The 16,976-nt window shown below is 35.1% G+C and overlaps 2 protein-coding genes across 2 annotated transcripts; both read left to right on the plus strand.

Moving 5' to 3' along the window:
* Positions 1-3,118: 3,118 nt before the first annotated feature.
* On the plus strand, positions 3,119-6,009 carry LOC123213596. Its single transcript, XM_044633070.1, has 3 exons — positions 3,119-3,827; positions 5,687-5,757; positions 5,935-6,009. Exons 1-3 carry the CDS (start codon positions 3,119-3,121, stop codon positions 6,007-6,009), a joined length of 855 nt encoding a protein of 284 aa, XP_044489005.1.
* Positions 5,870-7,579, plus strand: LOC123214527 (PR5-like receptor kinase). The gene is made up of 3 exons (XM_044634343.1): positions 5,870-6,185; positions 6,388-7,129; positions 7,229-7,579. The coding sequence occupies exons 2-3, from the start codon at positions 6,411-6,413 to the stop codon at positions 7,473-7,475; spliced, it is 966 nt and encodes a 321-aa protein (XP_044490278.1). The 5' UTR covers positions 5,870-6,185; positions 6,388-6,410; the 3' UTR covers positions 7,476-7,579.
* The last annotated feature ends 9,397 nt before the right edge of the window (positions 7,580-16,976 follow it).

The following is a 16,976-nucleotide window of genomic DNA, read 5'->3' on the forward strand; positions in this document are numbered from 1 at the left end:
ATTCGAGTTGATTCAGAGTGTGTCGGATTACTTTTGTGTGAAACGTAATACTACCATATTTAATTTTGAATAATATTGGATTGACCTAAAATAAATTTCGTATTAAAAAAACTGAACCCTAACCCTATTTTTTTATCATGTTAACGGATCGTAGTGAAAATTATTAGCTCTGATTACAACCTATAACATCCAATCCATGATAATAGCTTGAACATGTCTTCGCCGACTTATTTGTCACGTCTAGACTAAGGTCAGCTAGAAAGAAAGAGGTAAGTCTATGTTGAATTAGAAAAAAGAATAGGAAATTGTCGTGCAGATTGTTAATAATAGCCATAAAGATTCTTTATTAAATGGCTCACAAATTTGGAGAAGTTTTATGTGGTTCTTTTAGTATAATGGTGACTAGATTTCTGTAAGGAGCTATCTGAATTCTGAAGTGTGGATTCAGAAGATGAATTTTCAAGACAATTTGTGGTGAGAGCGGAGGAATCATGTAGTGTTTGCCACTTTAACTGGTATTCGACCTTCAATGGACTTTTATCTTTGCCCCTTATTTGCAATATCTCATATTTAAAATTCAAACTCAATCAAGAAAAATCATTACATTGAAATATTAAAATCAATTTTAATTTTTAATTGTGTTGGTCTCTAACGTCATAACAATTAATGACTTAAATTTCAATTTTAATAAACAAAGACTTATTATTATTATTATTTTGATAACGGAGATTTCGTCTGTATCTTTTGGAAGGGTAAATCTTGGGCATAATAATCGGATAACTGTTAACTAGTAAGTTAAAGTTTCATAATCATCAAACCAATAAATTCCAAAGAGACTAGTCCTATATCTCACTTCAATATGGACATAGTAGAAGCATCAAACATAGCCTACTTGTAATTGTAAGCTTGGTTTTGATTGGATGAAATTGTAGCAGTTTTATTATTTTAGCTTGGTTGAGTTCAGTGGATCCTACTTGAATGGATTTCTTTCTGGAGTGCAAGTTGTGCCCTCTTCACCAATTTCCTACACGTTTCAACGCCTGTCTCAAATATGTCGAAGAAGGCAACTTAATTGACGTCCATTGTTTCTAATGAGTCCAAGCCTTTCAATGGGAAAGGAGTTGGAAAGCTTTACGAGTCATTGGCTGAGCACATACACCAGAAGTGGATCTGTGCTGAGCTTGTTCGGGCTTAGTTTTATGTTTAACTCAAATGAGTCAAATTTGAGTTAATTTTATAGAAGATGTGAGTTTTCAATACCAAGAAGATGTTTAACTCAAATGAGCCCAAGTAGGGGAAGTCAGGGGCTCAGGTACATAATTAGTCTTTCGGATGATCAAATTTGGATTTATTGGTTAATTTTATAGAAGATGTGATGATATCTTTGCATATTAAACCTTACTGACCTTATAATAAAAAGGAAAATTATGAGAGAGAATTGATACATCACTTTTTATTGGCTTCAAAATTTTCAAAATCTGATTACGGGGTAGGGAAGTAAAGTTGATCTACTGTTAAAAATATTATCTGTTTTGCAACTCAAAATACGTATAACAATGTCAAAGTTTATATATTATTTAATCAATCTTCTATTATTATCTTCAAGCAAGATACATACCTAACATTTTTTCCACATGGTGTTACATTTTCAATATAAGAGGAGTTAGGATAATTTACTTAATTTATAACATATTTGATGGTGAGCCACATTCACATGATAGCATTATAGAAAGAGCTAAGTTGTAAAATAGAGCATATTTGAGTTGGTTTGGTTTAAATCTATAATTCTACTCAAACAAACTAATTTCAAGTTAGAGATTTCACTTGGAAAAGAAAATGTTCCATACTAATGCATTTAGGTCCCTAACCATGGGTTCCAATGCACAAGATCTTGTAGCACTCTTCTTAGGACCGATTCAGGATCATGAGATCTTTTTCTGTCAGATACAAAGGGCTGTTGCACAAAATATACTTCAAATCGTGATCAACTCATTTGATCCATCTAGTAATATTGTTCATGCTGTTGTAGATATTGTTCAACCTTCAAATGATATTATTCACATCATTGACAACTCTCAAATTAAATTGTGCACCAGTTCAAACTGGACATCATAAACTCAGTCTCACCCCAATCTCCAAGTCTTTGTTGATTAGATAAAGCTGTTCACATATATATAACTTATTAACTGAGGGTTATTTTGGTGCGTGTGAAGATTTGTCTCCGATGGGTTTACGAACAAAGAGTAAGTGTACTTGTGAAGAGCTTCGACCAAGACAGAATGAAGGAGAATCTCGATATATTTAATTGGAGATTAAGTCAAGAAGAGCTGGACAAGATCGAACAAATCCCACAGAGCCGAGGAAATACTTCTGAATTTGCAGTATCGGAGCAAGGTCCTTACAAATCCATCGAGGAGTTCTGGGATGGAGAAATATAAATTTTATCAATGTTTGTGATTGTGCTACAATAATAAAATCACCGGTTGATAGCCATTTGATTTGGGTATAGGGTTAGCCATTATGCATTGAATAAAATCTATACATGTGTTGTTTTACACAGTATATATATGGCTCAATGTTAATTTCTACAAAAATTTCCTCCAGCCGGGCGTGCATATATATTCATAAAAACTAAGCAAATGCTTGATTGATTCGATCAGAATTTTCTTCTGAAAATAGTGAAGATTCCAGGGGCACCCTTAGCCTCACTTGGCAAAACTATTGCTCTTTTAGGCTTTGGCGCCCCGATTCTGTAAAAAAACTGCTCTCCAACCAATTCAACTCGGATTAAATCAGGCGATGAGCTTTTCATCACTTCTGAAAAAACTTTGGATTAACTTGAAATGTTCTTACTCTCATGCTTAGAATAGCAAGATTCTGTCCCTCAAACTATCCCTACGGTTATTACATATGAGTTGTAGGTAATAAAAATAAGATATAGAGATTGTCTTTTTAGTATATTTTCAGCCATTGGAAGACCAAAAGTTCTCTACTTTCTAAGTCAACTGCGTGTATGATGATAATTCAGAGTGAAAGTACACCGAAGTAAAAAATGGAGCAGTATAAAGCATTCAATTTAAGGTTTATTTTTTCAAAGAGTTCTTATTTAGTTGTTAGAATGTCCGGTGTGTCTTATCTTGTGCTCTTCTTCTCTTTCTCTCATCTGGTACTTTTTTCTTTGGCTCAGGAAGAAAATGGTTCCAGCCCCAAATGTCAATCGTTCGTCTGTAGAATTCTCGACCGTATAGGCTTCCCTTTCTCCAATGAACCTTTCCCTCAGTGTGGATTTTTGACAGTGAAGGGCTGCAAAGAACAAGTTCAGAGGATTCAACTGGAGGAAAATGGGCCAGAGTTTCAAGTTCTAAGCATCTCCAAGGATAATACGCTTACTCTTAGTCATCCTGGAAAATTTAAAAACCCTCAATTGGGAAGCAAAAGCTGTGTTGATTACTTGCAAAATCTCACCATTCCCAGCTCTAACTTTCTCTCCTTTGAAGTGAAACCCCAAAATCAAATCCTTTTCAGCTGTCCCGGAAAGCCTTACACCGTCGGATTAAATTTTGCTTCTCTCTGTAATGGCTCCAGAGACTCAATTGTCTACTACAATGGAATAAAACCTGATGGATCATCAGCTCCTCCGCAAAATTGCTCACTTATTCAGTTCCGAAGCAACAAGAATGGAAAGGGTCTTCACTTCTCGAATTTGTTCACCGGTTGGTTCCAACTTCAAGTGAATGTAACCAGTGAATGTCGTGAATGTCATCATAGAGGAGGCACATGCCGATTTGACAACAGTGGAGAATTTAAATGTCGGGATGCTAGGTCAGGTATGGCAAATGACAGGAACTAAAAACTTTCACATATTGGTTTACTGTTGTTACAGGTTAATTTTTCAATAGTATGCCTCAAATTGACTTCCTTTCTCTGATTTTGATTAGCCCCAGTCGCCTCAGCTGAGCCTGAAAAAACTCTCAAAGGAAACTTAGAATGTCACAACCTTTACAGTTCTAATTTTTCTGTTCCTTTTATGATCTTGTAACATTCATTTGTAACATTCATTGCTAAATTTCCCATCGGCAACACATTATAAATGTAACAGTGGTTGAGTCACATATAGAGGTAAATACAATACCTTTAGGCAAATCTCATGTAGATAAAGTATGATATATGTAACATTTTTAAGCAAACCTCATATCAATAAAACATGGTAAAATATATTGGCATGATACCAACATAAACTAGGTCAAGGGGGGGTATGGATGTGTTTACAAAGGCAGGAAATCTGATGGTTGTTATGTCGCTAAAGCTCTTAACTGAATCCAAAAGGTAATGATGAAGAATTTAGTAATGAGGTGGCCAACATCAATAGGCTTCCCATGGCAACATCGTCACTTTTTTGTGTTTCTGTTGGGAGGGTTGTAGAATAGCTCTGGTCTATGACTTTGTGCCCAATGGATCTCTTGAGAAGTTCTAGAAGATAAAAGTCCATTGAAGGCGGTTTACCAGCTGAAGTACCGAAAATGGTACCTCATTCCTCCATTCATCTTTTGAATCTATATTTCCTGAATTCAGATAACCAGTCATGGCTACAAGACAAGAACCACATAAAACTTATCCAAATTTGTGGACCGTTTAATAGAGAATCCTTGTCTCTGTCATTAACAACTTGTAATTTTGTTTTTCCCTTCAGCAGAGACTTATATTTTTCTCTCCAGCTAGCCTTAGTCTAGACGTGACTAATAAGTTGGAGAAGTCATGATGAAGTTATCGGGGACTGGATTGCCCACTGCACTTCTTTTAAGTCTCTTTCTACAGGAACTTCCGGGTACAATTTCCAAGTCAACTGGCGTGTTTCACGGGATACGCAATTGAACTTCAATTTAGAGAAAGAAATGATTGAAGAGCCACAAGGACTGGTAAAAATTATTATTAGTTGCCCCAGAGGGTAGTTTGACTGCTTAAAATGTAAAAACTCTAGTTAGATTTTATTAAGGTTTAGGTTTGAGATCTGCTGTCACAAAAACAAGATGAAACTTATCAATTATATAGTTCACTGGTTATAGAACCATTCACTAGACTCAAGGTTGAAAGGAAGAACTCAGATAGGGTTCTTCCTTTTTGGTCATTAAAACACAAAAAAGTATTGAATTAGTGAATTGTCTGCCAGTCGATTTGCCCTGAAAGTGGGCGTAGCCAAAAAAATGATTATGATTGTCATCTAGCGGGAGGCCAGTGCCAAACTGATCTCCATGGAAAGTTTAATTGTTTTGTCACCGAAAGAACAGGTATCACAAATAACATTGGACCACTGGGGCACTACTGGGGCTGGTTAGATACATCTCCAGTTTCAGGTTTTACCTACTGTTTTTAGTAGCTTTTGTTAGGAATCCATATTGGTTAGGAATGGAACTGGGTGTGGGTTTAAAACCTTTAGCTAGCTTATGGGGTGAGAGATATCCAATAATACTTTGTGAGAACCCAGCAAATGGTATTAGAGTGCATTGTTAAAAGAACAATCTCTTGTAAAGGGAGGTTTCTGATCCATGTCCATGTATTTCTCAAACTTTTCCCATATTTGGAGGCCTAATTGAGATCAGGCTTCATCATCTCTTCTCCACATGGGGCACCTGAATTCAAGTTTGATAGTCTTGGGCTGGTGATTGTGGTGTATGGGATGTGTGATTAGGGAGGATTCCCTGGGTTGGGAATGGAATTGGATGTGAGTATATAAGTGTGAGAGAAAGTTTTACTCTTCAGGTAAGGTTTTGCGTGGGAGTGGCCCGAGAGAGCATAACGTACAGCTTTTTACACAGTTATACTTTGTCACCGTCTCCATCTCAGTGCACACATTGACTTCCAGGTGATTAAGAATCAAACGTGTTGAATATTCTGATTTTTGTATGGTTGAATTCGCTTTGGAGTTGAATGGAACAGGTGAATGTTATGCTTGTATTAATGCTGGAGGGCTATGCCAAACTGATGGCAAGGGAAAGTTTAAATGTTCTGTGACAGAAAGAACAAGAATACACTCAAATTACAGTCAAAATCTTACAGAGAATTCATTTGAATATATTCTCTGCTTATTATTCTTTGCTTCTCCAAGTCTTCCAGGAAGCTTATACCATTTTATCTCTAACTTGTTGCAGGCGATGGGAAATCAGGATGGAAGCTAAGCATAGGACTTTGTAAGATACCTCTCAACCATATATCTTAGGGAGTAAATTTTCTTCTAATTCTTTTTGCTTCAACTCCTAGTTTTAAAACAAAAAGAAACATGACAGAGGGCAATATAGTTTTTTTTCCTGTTTTGATATTGGAATATATATAGGTTAGATATTTGCTTGTCATCTTTACATTCTGATGACTCCTTTCTGCGATTAATTGCAGCTATATCTGGAACCGCCATATTGATGGTTCTGGCTGTTTTCTTCCTTAGAAAGCTGTCACGGCCTCATTCCGTGCTCTTTGGAAACAAGAAAAGTAAGGATTACCAAAACATTGAGGCTTTTTTAAGGAACTGTGGATCCCTTGCTCCTAAAAGGTATAGTTTTTCAGATATTAAGAAAATGACCCATTCATTCAAACATAAACTGGGCCAAGGTGGGTATGGAGATGTTTATAAAGGTAAGCTATTTGATGGTAGTTGTGTGGCAATCAAGGTATTAATTGAGTCTAAAGGTGATGGTGAAGAATTTATTAATGAGATTGCTAGTATTAGTAGGACTTCCCATGTCAATATAGTCACTCTTTTAGGCTTTTGTTTTGAGGGTAAAAACAGAACTCTTATCTTCAAGTTTATGTCCAATGGATCACTTGAGAAGTTCATACATGAAAAAGGGTCATTGAAGTGGGAAACATTGTACCAAATCATAGTAGGTGTAGCTCGAGGATTAGAGTACTTACACCGCGGTTGCAACACACAAATTTTACACTTTGACATAAAGCTTCATAATATTCTCCTGGATGAAGACTTTTGTCCCAAGATATCTGATTTTGGTCTCGCTAAAATTTGCCCCAAGAAAGAAAGTATTGTATCAATGACAGGTGCACGAGGGACTGTTGGTTATATTACTCTAGAAGTATTTTCTAAAAACTTTGGCGTAATCTCTCACAAGTCAGATGTTTATAGGTATGAAATGATGATTTTAGAAATTACTAGAGGAAGACAAAAAAACAATATTTAAGTAGATAATAGCAGTGAATCATATTTTCCCCAATGGATTTACAGGCGTTTGGAAGAAGATGAAGAACTTGGATTGCATGGCATTTCCCATGAAGAGGATAAAGAAATTGTAAGGAAGATGATAATAGTGAGCTTGTGGTGCATACAAACTAATCCTTCAGAACGGCCGACAATGAGTAGAGTTGTGGAGATTTTGGAAGGGAGCCTTCATTCCTTGCAAATTCCGCCGAAGCCTTTCCTATCTTCACCAAGATCAACCCTTAGAGATTCTTCAATTAGCATACCAAGCTAAGTTGCTCTCAAAATGATGCCTTAATAGATACACCAATCTTCAAACAAGGAAACATTTAGTATTTTCTCACCTTTCTCATTATAATGAATGTATTTGCAAAAAAATTTGTCACATTTATACAAAAGAATAATATATTTATATATACTATATTATCATCTCTAAACCAAACCCCATTTGAATCTTATTACAAAACTAAACCTTCCTGGGATTTTTATATCCTAAGGAATATGAGATAAACTCAACTGAGGGTAATGCCTAACAACAAGTAGCATATAATGGGTAGTAATCTAGTTGCTATATGATAAGGAGCAAGTTGCGCATGGTTAAACACTGCTCATAGGCTTTGGGGTGTTTTCCCCGCTTGCTCACCAGGGAACTGAACCCCAATTCACCAAACAGTGAGACCCTGTATGCGTCAACATAGCGCTTTATAGACAAAATAATCACCAACAAATTATAAATTGATCAAAATTAGTAATCTTTTTAGAAGTGTCAATCAACTTACAGAAAACTGAAGATTAATTGCCTTTGGCAATTTAACAAATACTGTCAACAATCTATCATAAGTAAAGTTGATCCACTGTTAAAAATATTACCCGCTTTGCAACTCAAAATACGTATAACAATGTCAAAGTTTATATATTATTTAATCAATCTTCTATTATCATCTTTAAGCAAGATGCATACCTAACATTTTTTCCGCATGGTGTTACATTTTCAATATTACAGGAGTTAGGATACTTTATTTAATTTATAACATATTTGATGGTGAGCCACATTCACATGATAGCATTACAGAAAGAGCTAAGTTGTAAAATAAAGCATATTTGAGTTGGTTTGGTTTGAATATATAGTTCTACTCAAACAAACCAATTTCAAGTTAGAGATTTCACTTGGAAAAGAAAATGTTCCATACTAATGCATTTAGGTCCCTAACCATGGGTTCCAATGCACAAGATCTTGTAGCACTCTTCTTAGGATCGATTCAGGATCACGAGATCTTTTTCTGTTAGATACAAAGGGCTGTCGCACAAAATATACTTCAGATCGTGATCAACTCATTTGACCCATCTAGTAATATTGTTCATGCTGTTGTAGATATTGTTCAACCTTCAAATGATATTATTCACATCATTGACAACTCTTAAATTAAATTGTGCACCAGTTCAAACTGGACATCATAAACTCAGTCTCACCCCAATCTCCAAGTCTTTGTCGATTAGATAAAGTTGTTCACATATCTGTAACTTATTAACTGAGGGTTATTTTGGTGCATGTGAAGATTTGTCTCCGATGGGTTTACGAGCAAAGAGTAAGTGTACTTGTAAAGAGCTTCAACCAAGAAAGAATGAAGGAGAATCTCGATATATTTAATTGGAGATTAAGTCAAGAAGAGCTGGACAAGATCGAACAAATCCCACACAGCCGAGGAAATACTTCTGAATTTGCTGTATCGGAGCAAGGTCCTTACAAATTCATCGAGAAGTTCTGGGATGGAGAAATATAAATTTTATCAATGTTTGTGATTGTGCTACAACAATAAAATCACCGGTTCATAACCGTTTGATTTGGGTTTCGGGTTAGCCATTATGCATTGAATAAAATCTATACATGTGTTGTTTTACACGGTATATATATGGCTCAATGTTAATTTCTACAAAAATTTTCACCAGCCGAGCGTGCATATATATTCATAAAAACTAAGCAAATGCTTGATTGATTTAATCAGAATTTTCTTCTGAAAATAGTGAAGATTCCAGGGGCACCCTTAGCCTCAATTGGCAAAACTATTGCTCTTTTAGGCTTTGGCGCCCTGATTCTGTGAAAAAACTGCTTTCCAACCAATTCAACTCGGATTAAATCAGGCGATGAGCTTTTCATCACTTCTGAAAAAACTTTGGATTAACTTGAAATGTTCTTACTCTCATGCTTAGAATAGCAAGATTTTGTCCCTCAAACTATCCCAACGGTTATTACACATGAGTTGTAGGTAATAAAAATAAGATATAGAGAATGTCCTTTTAGTATATTTTCAGCCATTGGAAGACCAAAAGTTCTCTACTTTCTAAGTCAACTGCGTGTATGATGATAATTTAGAGTGAAAGTACATGGAAGTAAAAAATGGAGCAGTATAAAGCATTCAATTTAAGGTTTATTTTTTCAAAGAGTTCTGATTTAGTTGTTAGAATGTCCAGTGTGTCTTATCTTGTGCTTTTCTTCACTCTCTCATCTGGTACTTTTTTCTTTGGCTCAAGAAGAAAATGGCTCCAGCCCCAAATGTGAATCGTTCGTCTGTGGAATTCTCGACCGTATAGGCTTCCCTTTCTCCAATGAAACTTTCCCTTAGTGTGGATTTTTGACAGTGAAGGGTTGCAAAGAACAAGTTCAGAGGATTCAACTGGAGGAAAATGGGCCAGAGTTTCAAGTTCTAAGAATCTCCAAGGATAATTGTCATGGGCTCAAGTTGGGAGCCGTGACAAGGCTTTGGACAGCTACGAGTGATGGGGAGTTTAAGAGCGAGTATGCATGATCATTAGGTTTGTGATGCAATAACTGTAGTTAGGAGTGCTCCAACCATCGGGGCGTGCGCAATGTTGTTGTGGTAGCGCATTGAAGAAGGGACTAGGCCAACCCTACACAAACTGGTCGGGAGCTGGAGCCGCTCCCCTGATCATTCTAAGACAGGATGAAACCAATGATCTTAAGCCAAAATATGGGTGCATGCAAGGCTGATCCTCGAGACGACCCATTGAGGAAGCTGCACAGGCAAGTTGAGAAACTTCGGCCTATGACACTTGAGGGGCGTTTGGTTGAAGGTTTTTAAGATTACCTTGGTAATCTATCTTTTATTCCCTTGTTTGGTTTGTCAGTAATAAAAGATTACAGTAATCTTCTATTACCAATGCTGACATGACAGATAATATAAGTGACATTCTGATTACCACCTTTACCTTAGGTATTTAAATATTACTGAGGTAATCTTGAATTTATTATAATTATATTATTATTTATTAATTTTTTGAGATAAAAATAAATTTATTTTTAATTAATATGACAAATAATATAAAAAAATATTTAAAAATAATTATATTCAAACGCATTTAAGTAAAATAATTTACTGGTAATTTTTTATTACCTTTAACCAAATGCAATAATTATTTATATCTATCAAATTTGATTAAACATAGTAATCATTTATACCCAGTAATTTTCTAAGTAATCTATCTTTAAGGTAATCTTTCTATTTTGGTAATAAAATATTACCCAAACCAAACGCCCCTTTGGTATCAGAACCAAACCATCACCAATGCTGCGGTAGCAAAACAGAGATCCCTCCAAGCAAATTGCAGACAGCGATAGATTAACCGTTCTGCACAGGGCTTGCGAAAATCTTGAAGTTAAGTAGCAAATGCCAAGAATACATCATGCCATAACGAGGGGGTGCACCAGGTGGAGGACGGGGCTCTTCTGGAGTGTCATGTGGAGAGTGACATGACGGGTATGTCACGCTTGACAGGTGGTTGCGCATCCTTTTAGCCAATATGGAGGACACTCATTGTGTAGTCATTTGATATGGCCAGTGGAGGACTGAGGGTATTTTGTGAGTTGAGTGGAGTACGAAGGTGTGCTCTATTATGTCATGGGCTCATGTTGGGAGTCGTGACAGGGCTTTGGATAACTACGAGTGATGGGGAGTTTAAGAGCGAGTGTACATGGTCATTGGGTTCGTGATGCAATAATTGTAGTTGGGGGTGCTCCAGCCATAGGGTGTGCATAATGTTGTTGTGGTAGCACATTAAAGAGGGGACTAGACCAACCCTGCACAATCTGGTCGGGAGCTGGAGCCGCTTCTTTGATGAGTCTAAGGCAAGACAAAACCAATGATTCTAAGCCTAAATGTGGGCATATGCAAGGCTGATCCTCGAGACGACCCATCGAGGATGTCGCACAGGCAATTCGAGAGAATTCGGCCTGTGACATAATACGCTTACTCTTAGTCATCCTGGAAAATTTCAAAACCTTCAATTAGGAAACAAAGTTGTGTTGATTACTTACAAAATCTCATCATTGCTAGCTCTAATTTTCTCTCTTTTGAAGTGAAACCCATAAATCAAACCCTTTTCAGCTATCCAAGAAAGCCTTACACAGTCGGAGTAAATTATACTTCTCTCTGTAACGGCTCCAGAGACTCAATTGTCTATTACAATGGAACAAAACCTAGTGGATTATTAGCTCCTCCCTAAAATTGCTTGCTGATTCTATTCCAAAGCAACAAAAATGAAAAAGGTCTTCACTTCTCGAATTTGTTCATTGGTTGGTTCTAACTCCAAGTGAATGTAATCAGTGAATGTCATGACTATCGTCAAAGACGCGAAATATGCGGATTTGACAATAATGGAGAATTTAAATGTCAGGATGCTAGGTCAGGTATGGCAAATGATAGGAACTAAAAACTTTCACATATTGGTTTGCTATTGTTACAGGTTAATTCTTCAATAATACGCCTCAAATTGACTTTCTCTCTTTGATTATGATTAGCCCTAGTCCCCTTAGCTGAGCCTAAAATAACTCTAAAAAGAAACTTGGAGTGTCATAACCTTGACAGTTCTAATTTGGCCAAAGGATTACGTCCCACCCAATGTATCATTTAATCTCAAATTCTCATTCTTTAACTTTAAAAATCTCATTAATGCACCATAGGAGGTTAAAATTGATAGAACCCTAACCCCTTAAAATTTTATCTTTTTCCTCCCCTAAACCCTGAAAACTAACCATTTCTCCTATAGGCCAGGTTTTAAAAAATAACATTCTTTGTAACATCCCTCCCTAGAATTACTACCCTTCGAAAGAGAAATATTACGAATTAATATCCAGAGTGTATTTTTTTAATAAAGAACTACTTTAAACTAAACTCATTACTAAAAGGGTTTAGAAATGATTCCAAGAAAACTAAAAATCTGAAAACAAATAAAAGATATATATATCTCATTTGAAAACATCTAAAAATATGGAGTAATTATATACAACTGTACAACTATCTCAAGAAGGGCAAAAATCAATAAGACATATGACTGTATGGATGTAACATAAACCAAAAATAATTTGTTCTTGTCGAATCTATCTTGACTGACCTAACCCTATGGTGCATTTCTATCAAGATAATACAACAACACACAATCTCAATTCTTGAAGTTACTATTCATTTGACATAGCAATAATTTGTCTTCAATTTTAACCAATCAAATTACCTCCAAATCATGCAAATTATATATCATTGGAAAAAACATTCAAAGAGCTTTTTAATTGTATATAATGTCAACTACAACTCAATCAACAAGACATTCAAAACTAGCTTCAAAGTTTGTTGGTAAAAACTGGAAAATGGAAATATCACACACTGTGAACAATACCCGAAACATACAACATACATTCAAGTCTTCACACTTTGGATTTCAAGGGTAACAAGAAAATTAACCAAGGCATAAAAGAAAGTTCCACTAACCTTGAGATCTTCCACCAAGAATGATTGGATAAAAGAAATGAGATAAAAACCAACAAAGTTTTCTTCAAATTTTCATTCAAAATGCAAAAACCTATTACAAATGAAGATCCACCCTTTTATATAAGAGCCATGGATAACAATGATATAATATTTCCCACAAAAGTCAACTAAAATGACATGAATTAAGCTAAACCATTCATTATAAACCAAACTCATGCATAGTAATTAACTAAAAACAATAGTTAATTACTTTTTCCTTAACTTTAGGAATTATGTTTCCTAACTAAAACAACCAAATTCTAATTTAGTTGTAATGTAACTGAAAACCAATTTTGGGCTCTTTGGGCTTCTCAAAATGGTGCTTGGACATTTGGGCCATTGATGGACTTCCAAAATCACACTTTTGGATCAATTGAAGCAAACTATTCATTTGGACTTTAGGTGCATGCAATGAGACTATACCCAAAAGTGGTTTTGGGCCAAAATTGAATGTGCAATGCTTCCTTTGGCTTGGGATTTTCTAAAACTTTATTCTTCTTAGCTTCAAAGGCTGCATGGAGACTTGAGGATGGCTTGGAACCCAAAAATGGCAATGGAGTCAAATATACATTATCCTGCCTCGCAGCTATCATGATCACTTGTACTTGTAATCATGAAAGAAAAGGAAGTGAGAGATAAGAACACTCAGTAAGAGGAAAAAATTAAGTAAACTATCTCATTTCCTGTTCTAACTCATGCTCGAGACTCAATTTCACATCATAACCTTTATAAGGAATCGATGAGATAATCTAGTTAATTCTTTACTATTTGGGTCATACTTTGTTTCATTTGGTGTCTATTTGATACTTTTTGGAAGCTGACTACAAGGATTTGACACTTTTTTAAGCTCGAGCTCTTTTTCTTTTTTTCACTACACCATTTTTGAATCTAAATTGAGTTTTACTATGAGCATGCTCTACTGCAAGCAGACCTTATTGCCGGTTTATGTCCTACTACGAACATGCCTTATGGCAGACGGTGTAATGTAAAGTGCCCCCTCATAGTTTATAGCATGTATGCGTGCGTTATATCTTACTAATTTTGCTTTCATCTAAAACTATCCACAACCCACCAAACCATACTCTTAGGATGACCTTTAAATCTTGAGCCCCAAATTTTTTTTCTTGCTTTTTTTTCTTTTTTTCTTCTTTTCTTTTTCTCTCATTTCTTTCTTTTCTCCGTTTTCTTTCTTTCCAAAACTGTAAATCACTGTTTATGAGACTATTCACTTAATAGAGCAGTCTTTTTGTTCATGCAACAGTCCAAACAGTCTCTAATTCATACAAACTATATATCATTAAAAAGAAAATTCAAAGAGCTTTCCAACAAGATATAATAGCACTCATGATTCATCAGATATGGTAGCCAAAACATGGGATGAATTTAATGGCAAAAAAATATATTCATTGTTTATTTGGTAAGACATTCTTTTTATTCATATAATTTAATAGTCCAAACGGTCTCTAATTCATACAAACGGTCTCTAATTAAAAGAAGATTCAAAGAGCTTTTTAACAAGCTATAATAACAATCATGATTCATCAGATAAGACAGCCAAAATGTGGGACGAATCAGTGGCAAAAAATTGTATTCACTATTTATTTGGTAAGACAATCTTTTTTCATAAAGTTTAATAGTCCAAACGGTCTATAATTCATACAAGCTATATATCATTGAAAATAGGATTCAAAGAGCTTTCCAACAAGCTATAATAGCACTCATGATTCATCAAAAAAGGCAATCAAAATATGAGATGAAGTTAATGGCAAAACGGTAAATATCATCCAACTTTTTGCTACGAACAAACTAACACACATAGATACCCCAAATGGCAAAAAAACATTTCTCAACTTCAAAATCATCATTTATAACATAGAGCAAAGAAACCAAAAGCATAAAACATGAAATATATCAAAGATAATACTCTTTACCTTGTTTCAAACCAATCTTTACAAATTAACTTCCTCCTCTTTATCTTGCTTCTGTCATCACCAAAACCATCTTAAATCGACACTAAAACATACTAACATATTCATATAACATATATATAAACAGTGCTTTTTTGTTACCAAGGCTTCCAAGGCTTCCAAAGTGCTTCCAATATATATAAACATAGGTAAAGGGAAAGGAAGGAGATTTTTGGTTACTAAGGCTTCCAAAGTACTTTTTTGTTTTCTTTTCTTATTTTGTCTTCCAAAATCGCTTCAATTCCTTCATTTTTCTTCACAAAACAAAAGAAAATAGTATGAAGAAGGCTAGTTGTCGAAATGGACGGGAGAAGATGATGGAAAAAGGCTTGAAGTTTCCTTTTTTTTGTCTTTTCCTCTTTATATATATTCATACCTTTTAATATGGATATATATATATATATATATATATATATATATATATATATATATATATATATATATATATATATATATATATATATATATATATCCCCCTAGAATGTCGGTTGACATAGTCTAGTCTGGAAAAAAGAAGACGAAGATCTCATCTTCTTCTAAGAAGACGAAAAGTTTTGTCTCCCGATGAAGCTTTTTATCTTTCTGGACTAAATCTACATTAGCTAGCCTTCTAAAAGAGGGGAGAGAGATCGTTAGAGTAAAGTGATACATCGGGGCATCTTTGTTGCCTATGATGGCACCGGATTTGACGTCAGAGATTGAAAACTAAACCCTAGGAGGAGAATATCATTTTTTAAAACTTAGCCTAAGGGGCAAACTTTTAGGTTTTAGGGGTTTTAGGAGGGAGAAGGAAATTAAATTTTAATTTATTGTTAATATTACAAATGAATTAATGATTTTGCCTTTGAAATTAACAGATTTAACCCCTCATAGATGGGTGTTTGAGATTTTCATAATTAAGGAATAAAAACTTGAGATTAGAGGATACTTTGGGTGGGAATAAGTCCTTTGGCCTTCTAGTTTTTATGTTCCTTTTATGATCTTATAACATTCATTAATAAATTTCACATCAGTAAAACACTGTAAATGTAACAGTGGTTGAGTCACATATGGAGGTAAATATAACATTTTTAGGCAAATATCACGTAAGTAAAATATGATATATGTAATACTTTTAAAAAAAATATCATATCAATAACACACTGTAAATCATGTTGGCATGATGTCAACATAAACTAGGTCAAAGGGAAGGGGAAATCTGATGATTGTTATGTTGCTAAAGCTCTTGACTGAATCCAAAAGATAACGGTGAAGAATTTAGTAATGAGGTGGCCAACACCAATAGGCTTCCCATGTCAACATCGTCACTTTTTATGTTTCTGTTGTGAGCATTGTAGAAGAGCTCTGGTCTATGACTTTGAGCCCAATGGACCTCTTGAAAGGTTCCTAGAAGACAAAAGTCCATTGAAGGTGGATTACCAGCTGAAGTACCAAAAATTGTACCTCATTCCTCCTTTCATCTTTTGAATCTATACTTGAATTCAGATAACCATTCATCACTACAAGACAAGAACCACATAAAACTTATCCAAATTTGTGGACCATTTAATGAAGAATCCTTTGTCGTTGTCATTAGCAATTTGTAATTTTGTTTTTCCCTTCAGTAGAGACTTATATTTTTCTCTCTACCTAGCCTTGGTCTAGACGTGACTAATAAGTCGCAGACGTCATGATGAAGCTATCGGGGACTGGATTGCCTACTGCACTTCTTTTAAGTCTCCTTCTACAGGAACTTCCGGGTACAATTTCTAAGTCAACTGGCGTGTTTCACGGGATACGCAATTGAACTTCAATTTATAGTTAGAAATGATTAAAAAGCCACAAGAAGGACCGGTAAAAATTATTATTAGTTGCCCCGTGGGTGGTTTGACTGATTAAATTGTAAAAACTCTGGTCAGAATCTCAAAGCATTTAGGTTCGAGCTTAATTGTCACAAAAATAAGACAAAATTTATGAATGATGTGGTTCACTAGTTATAGAACCATTCATTAA

This window comes from Mangifera indica, chromosome 4 (genome assembly GCF_011075055.1).
Source record: "Mangifera indica cultivar Alphonso chromosome 4, CATAS_Mindica_2.1, whole genome shotgun sequence".
In the NCBI taxonomy this organism is placed as follows: Eukaryota; Viridiplantae; Streptophyta; class Magnoliopsida; order Sapindales; family Anacardiaceae; genus Mangifera; species Mangifera indica.

Bases quoted from the DNA above. Each gene is read 5' to 3' on its own strand.
- LOC123213596 (XM_044633070.1), top strand. From the start codon at position 3,119: ATGTCCGGTGTGTCTTATCTTGTGCTCTTCTTCTCTTTCTCTCATCTG. The intron at 3,828-5,686 runs GTATGGCAAATG...ATGTGTGATTAG, and splicing joins ATGTCGGGATGCTAGGTCAG to GGAGGATTCCCTGGGTTGGG. The intron at 5,758-5,934 runs GTAAGGTTTTGC...TGAATGGAACAG, and splicing joins GAGAAAGTTTTACTCTTCAG to GTGAATGTTATGCTTGTATT.
- LOC123214527 (XM_044634343.1), top strand. From the start codon at position 6,411: ATGGTTCTGGCTGTTTTCTTCCTTAGAAAGCTGTCACGGCCTCATTCC. The intron at 7,130-7,228 runs GTATGAAATGAT...ATGGATTTACAG, and splicing joins CACAAGTCAGATGTTTATAG to GCGTTTGGAAGAAGATGAAG.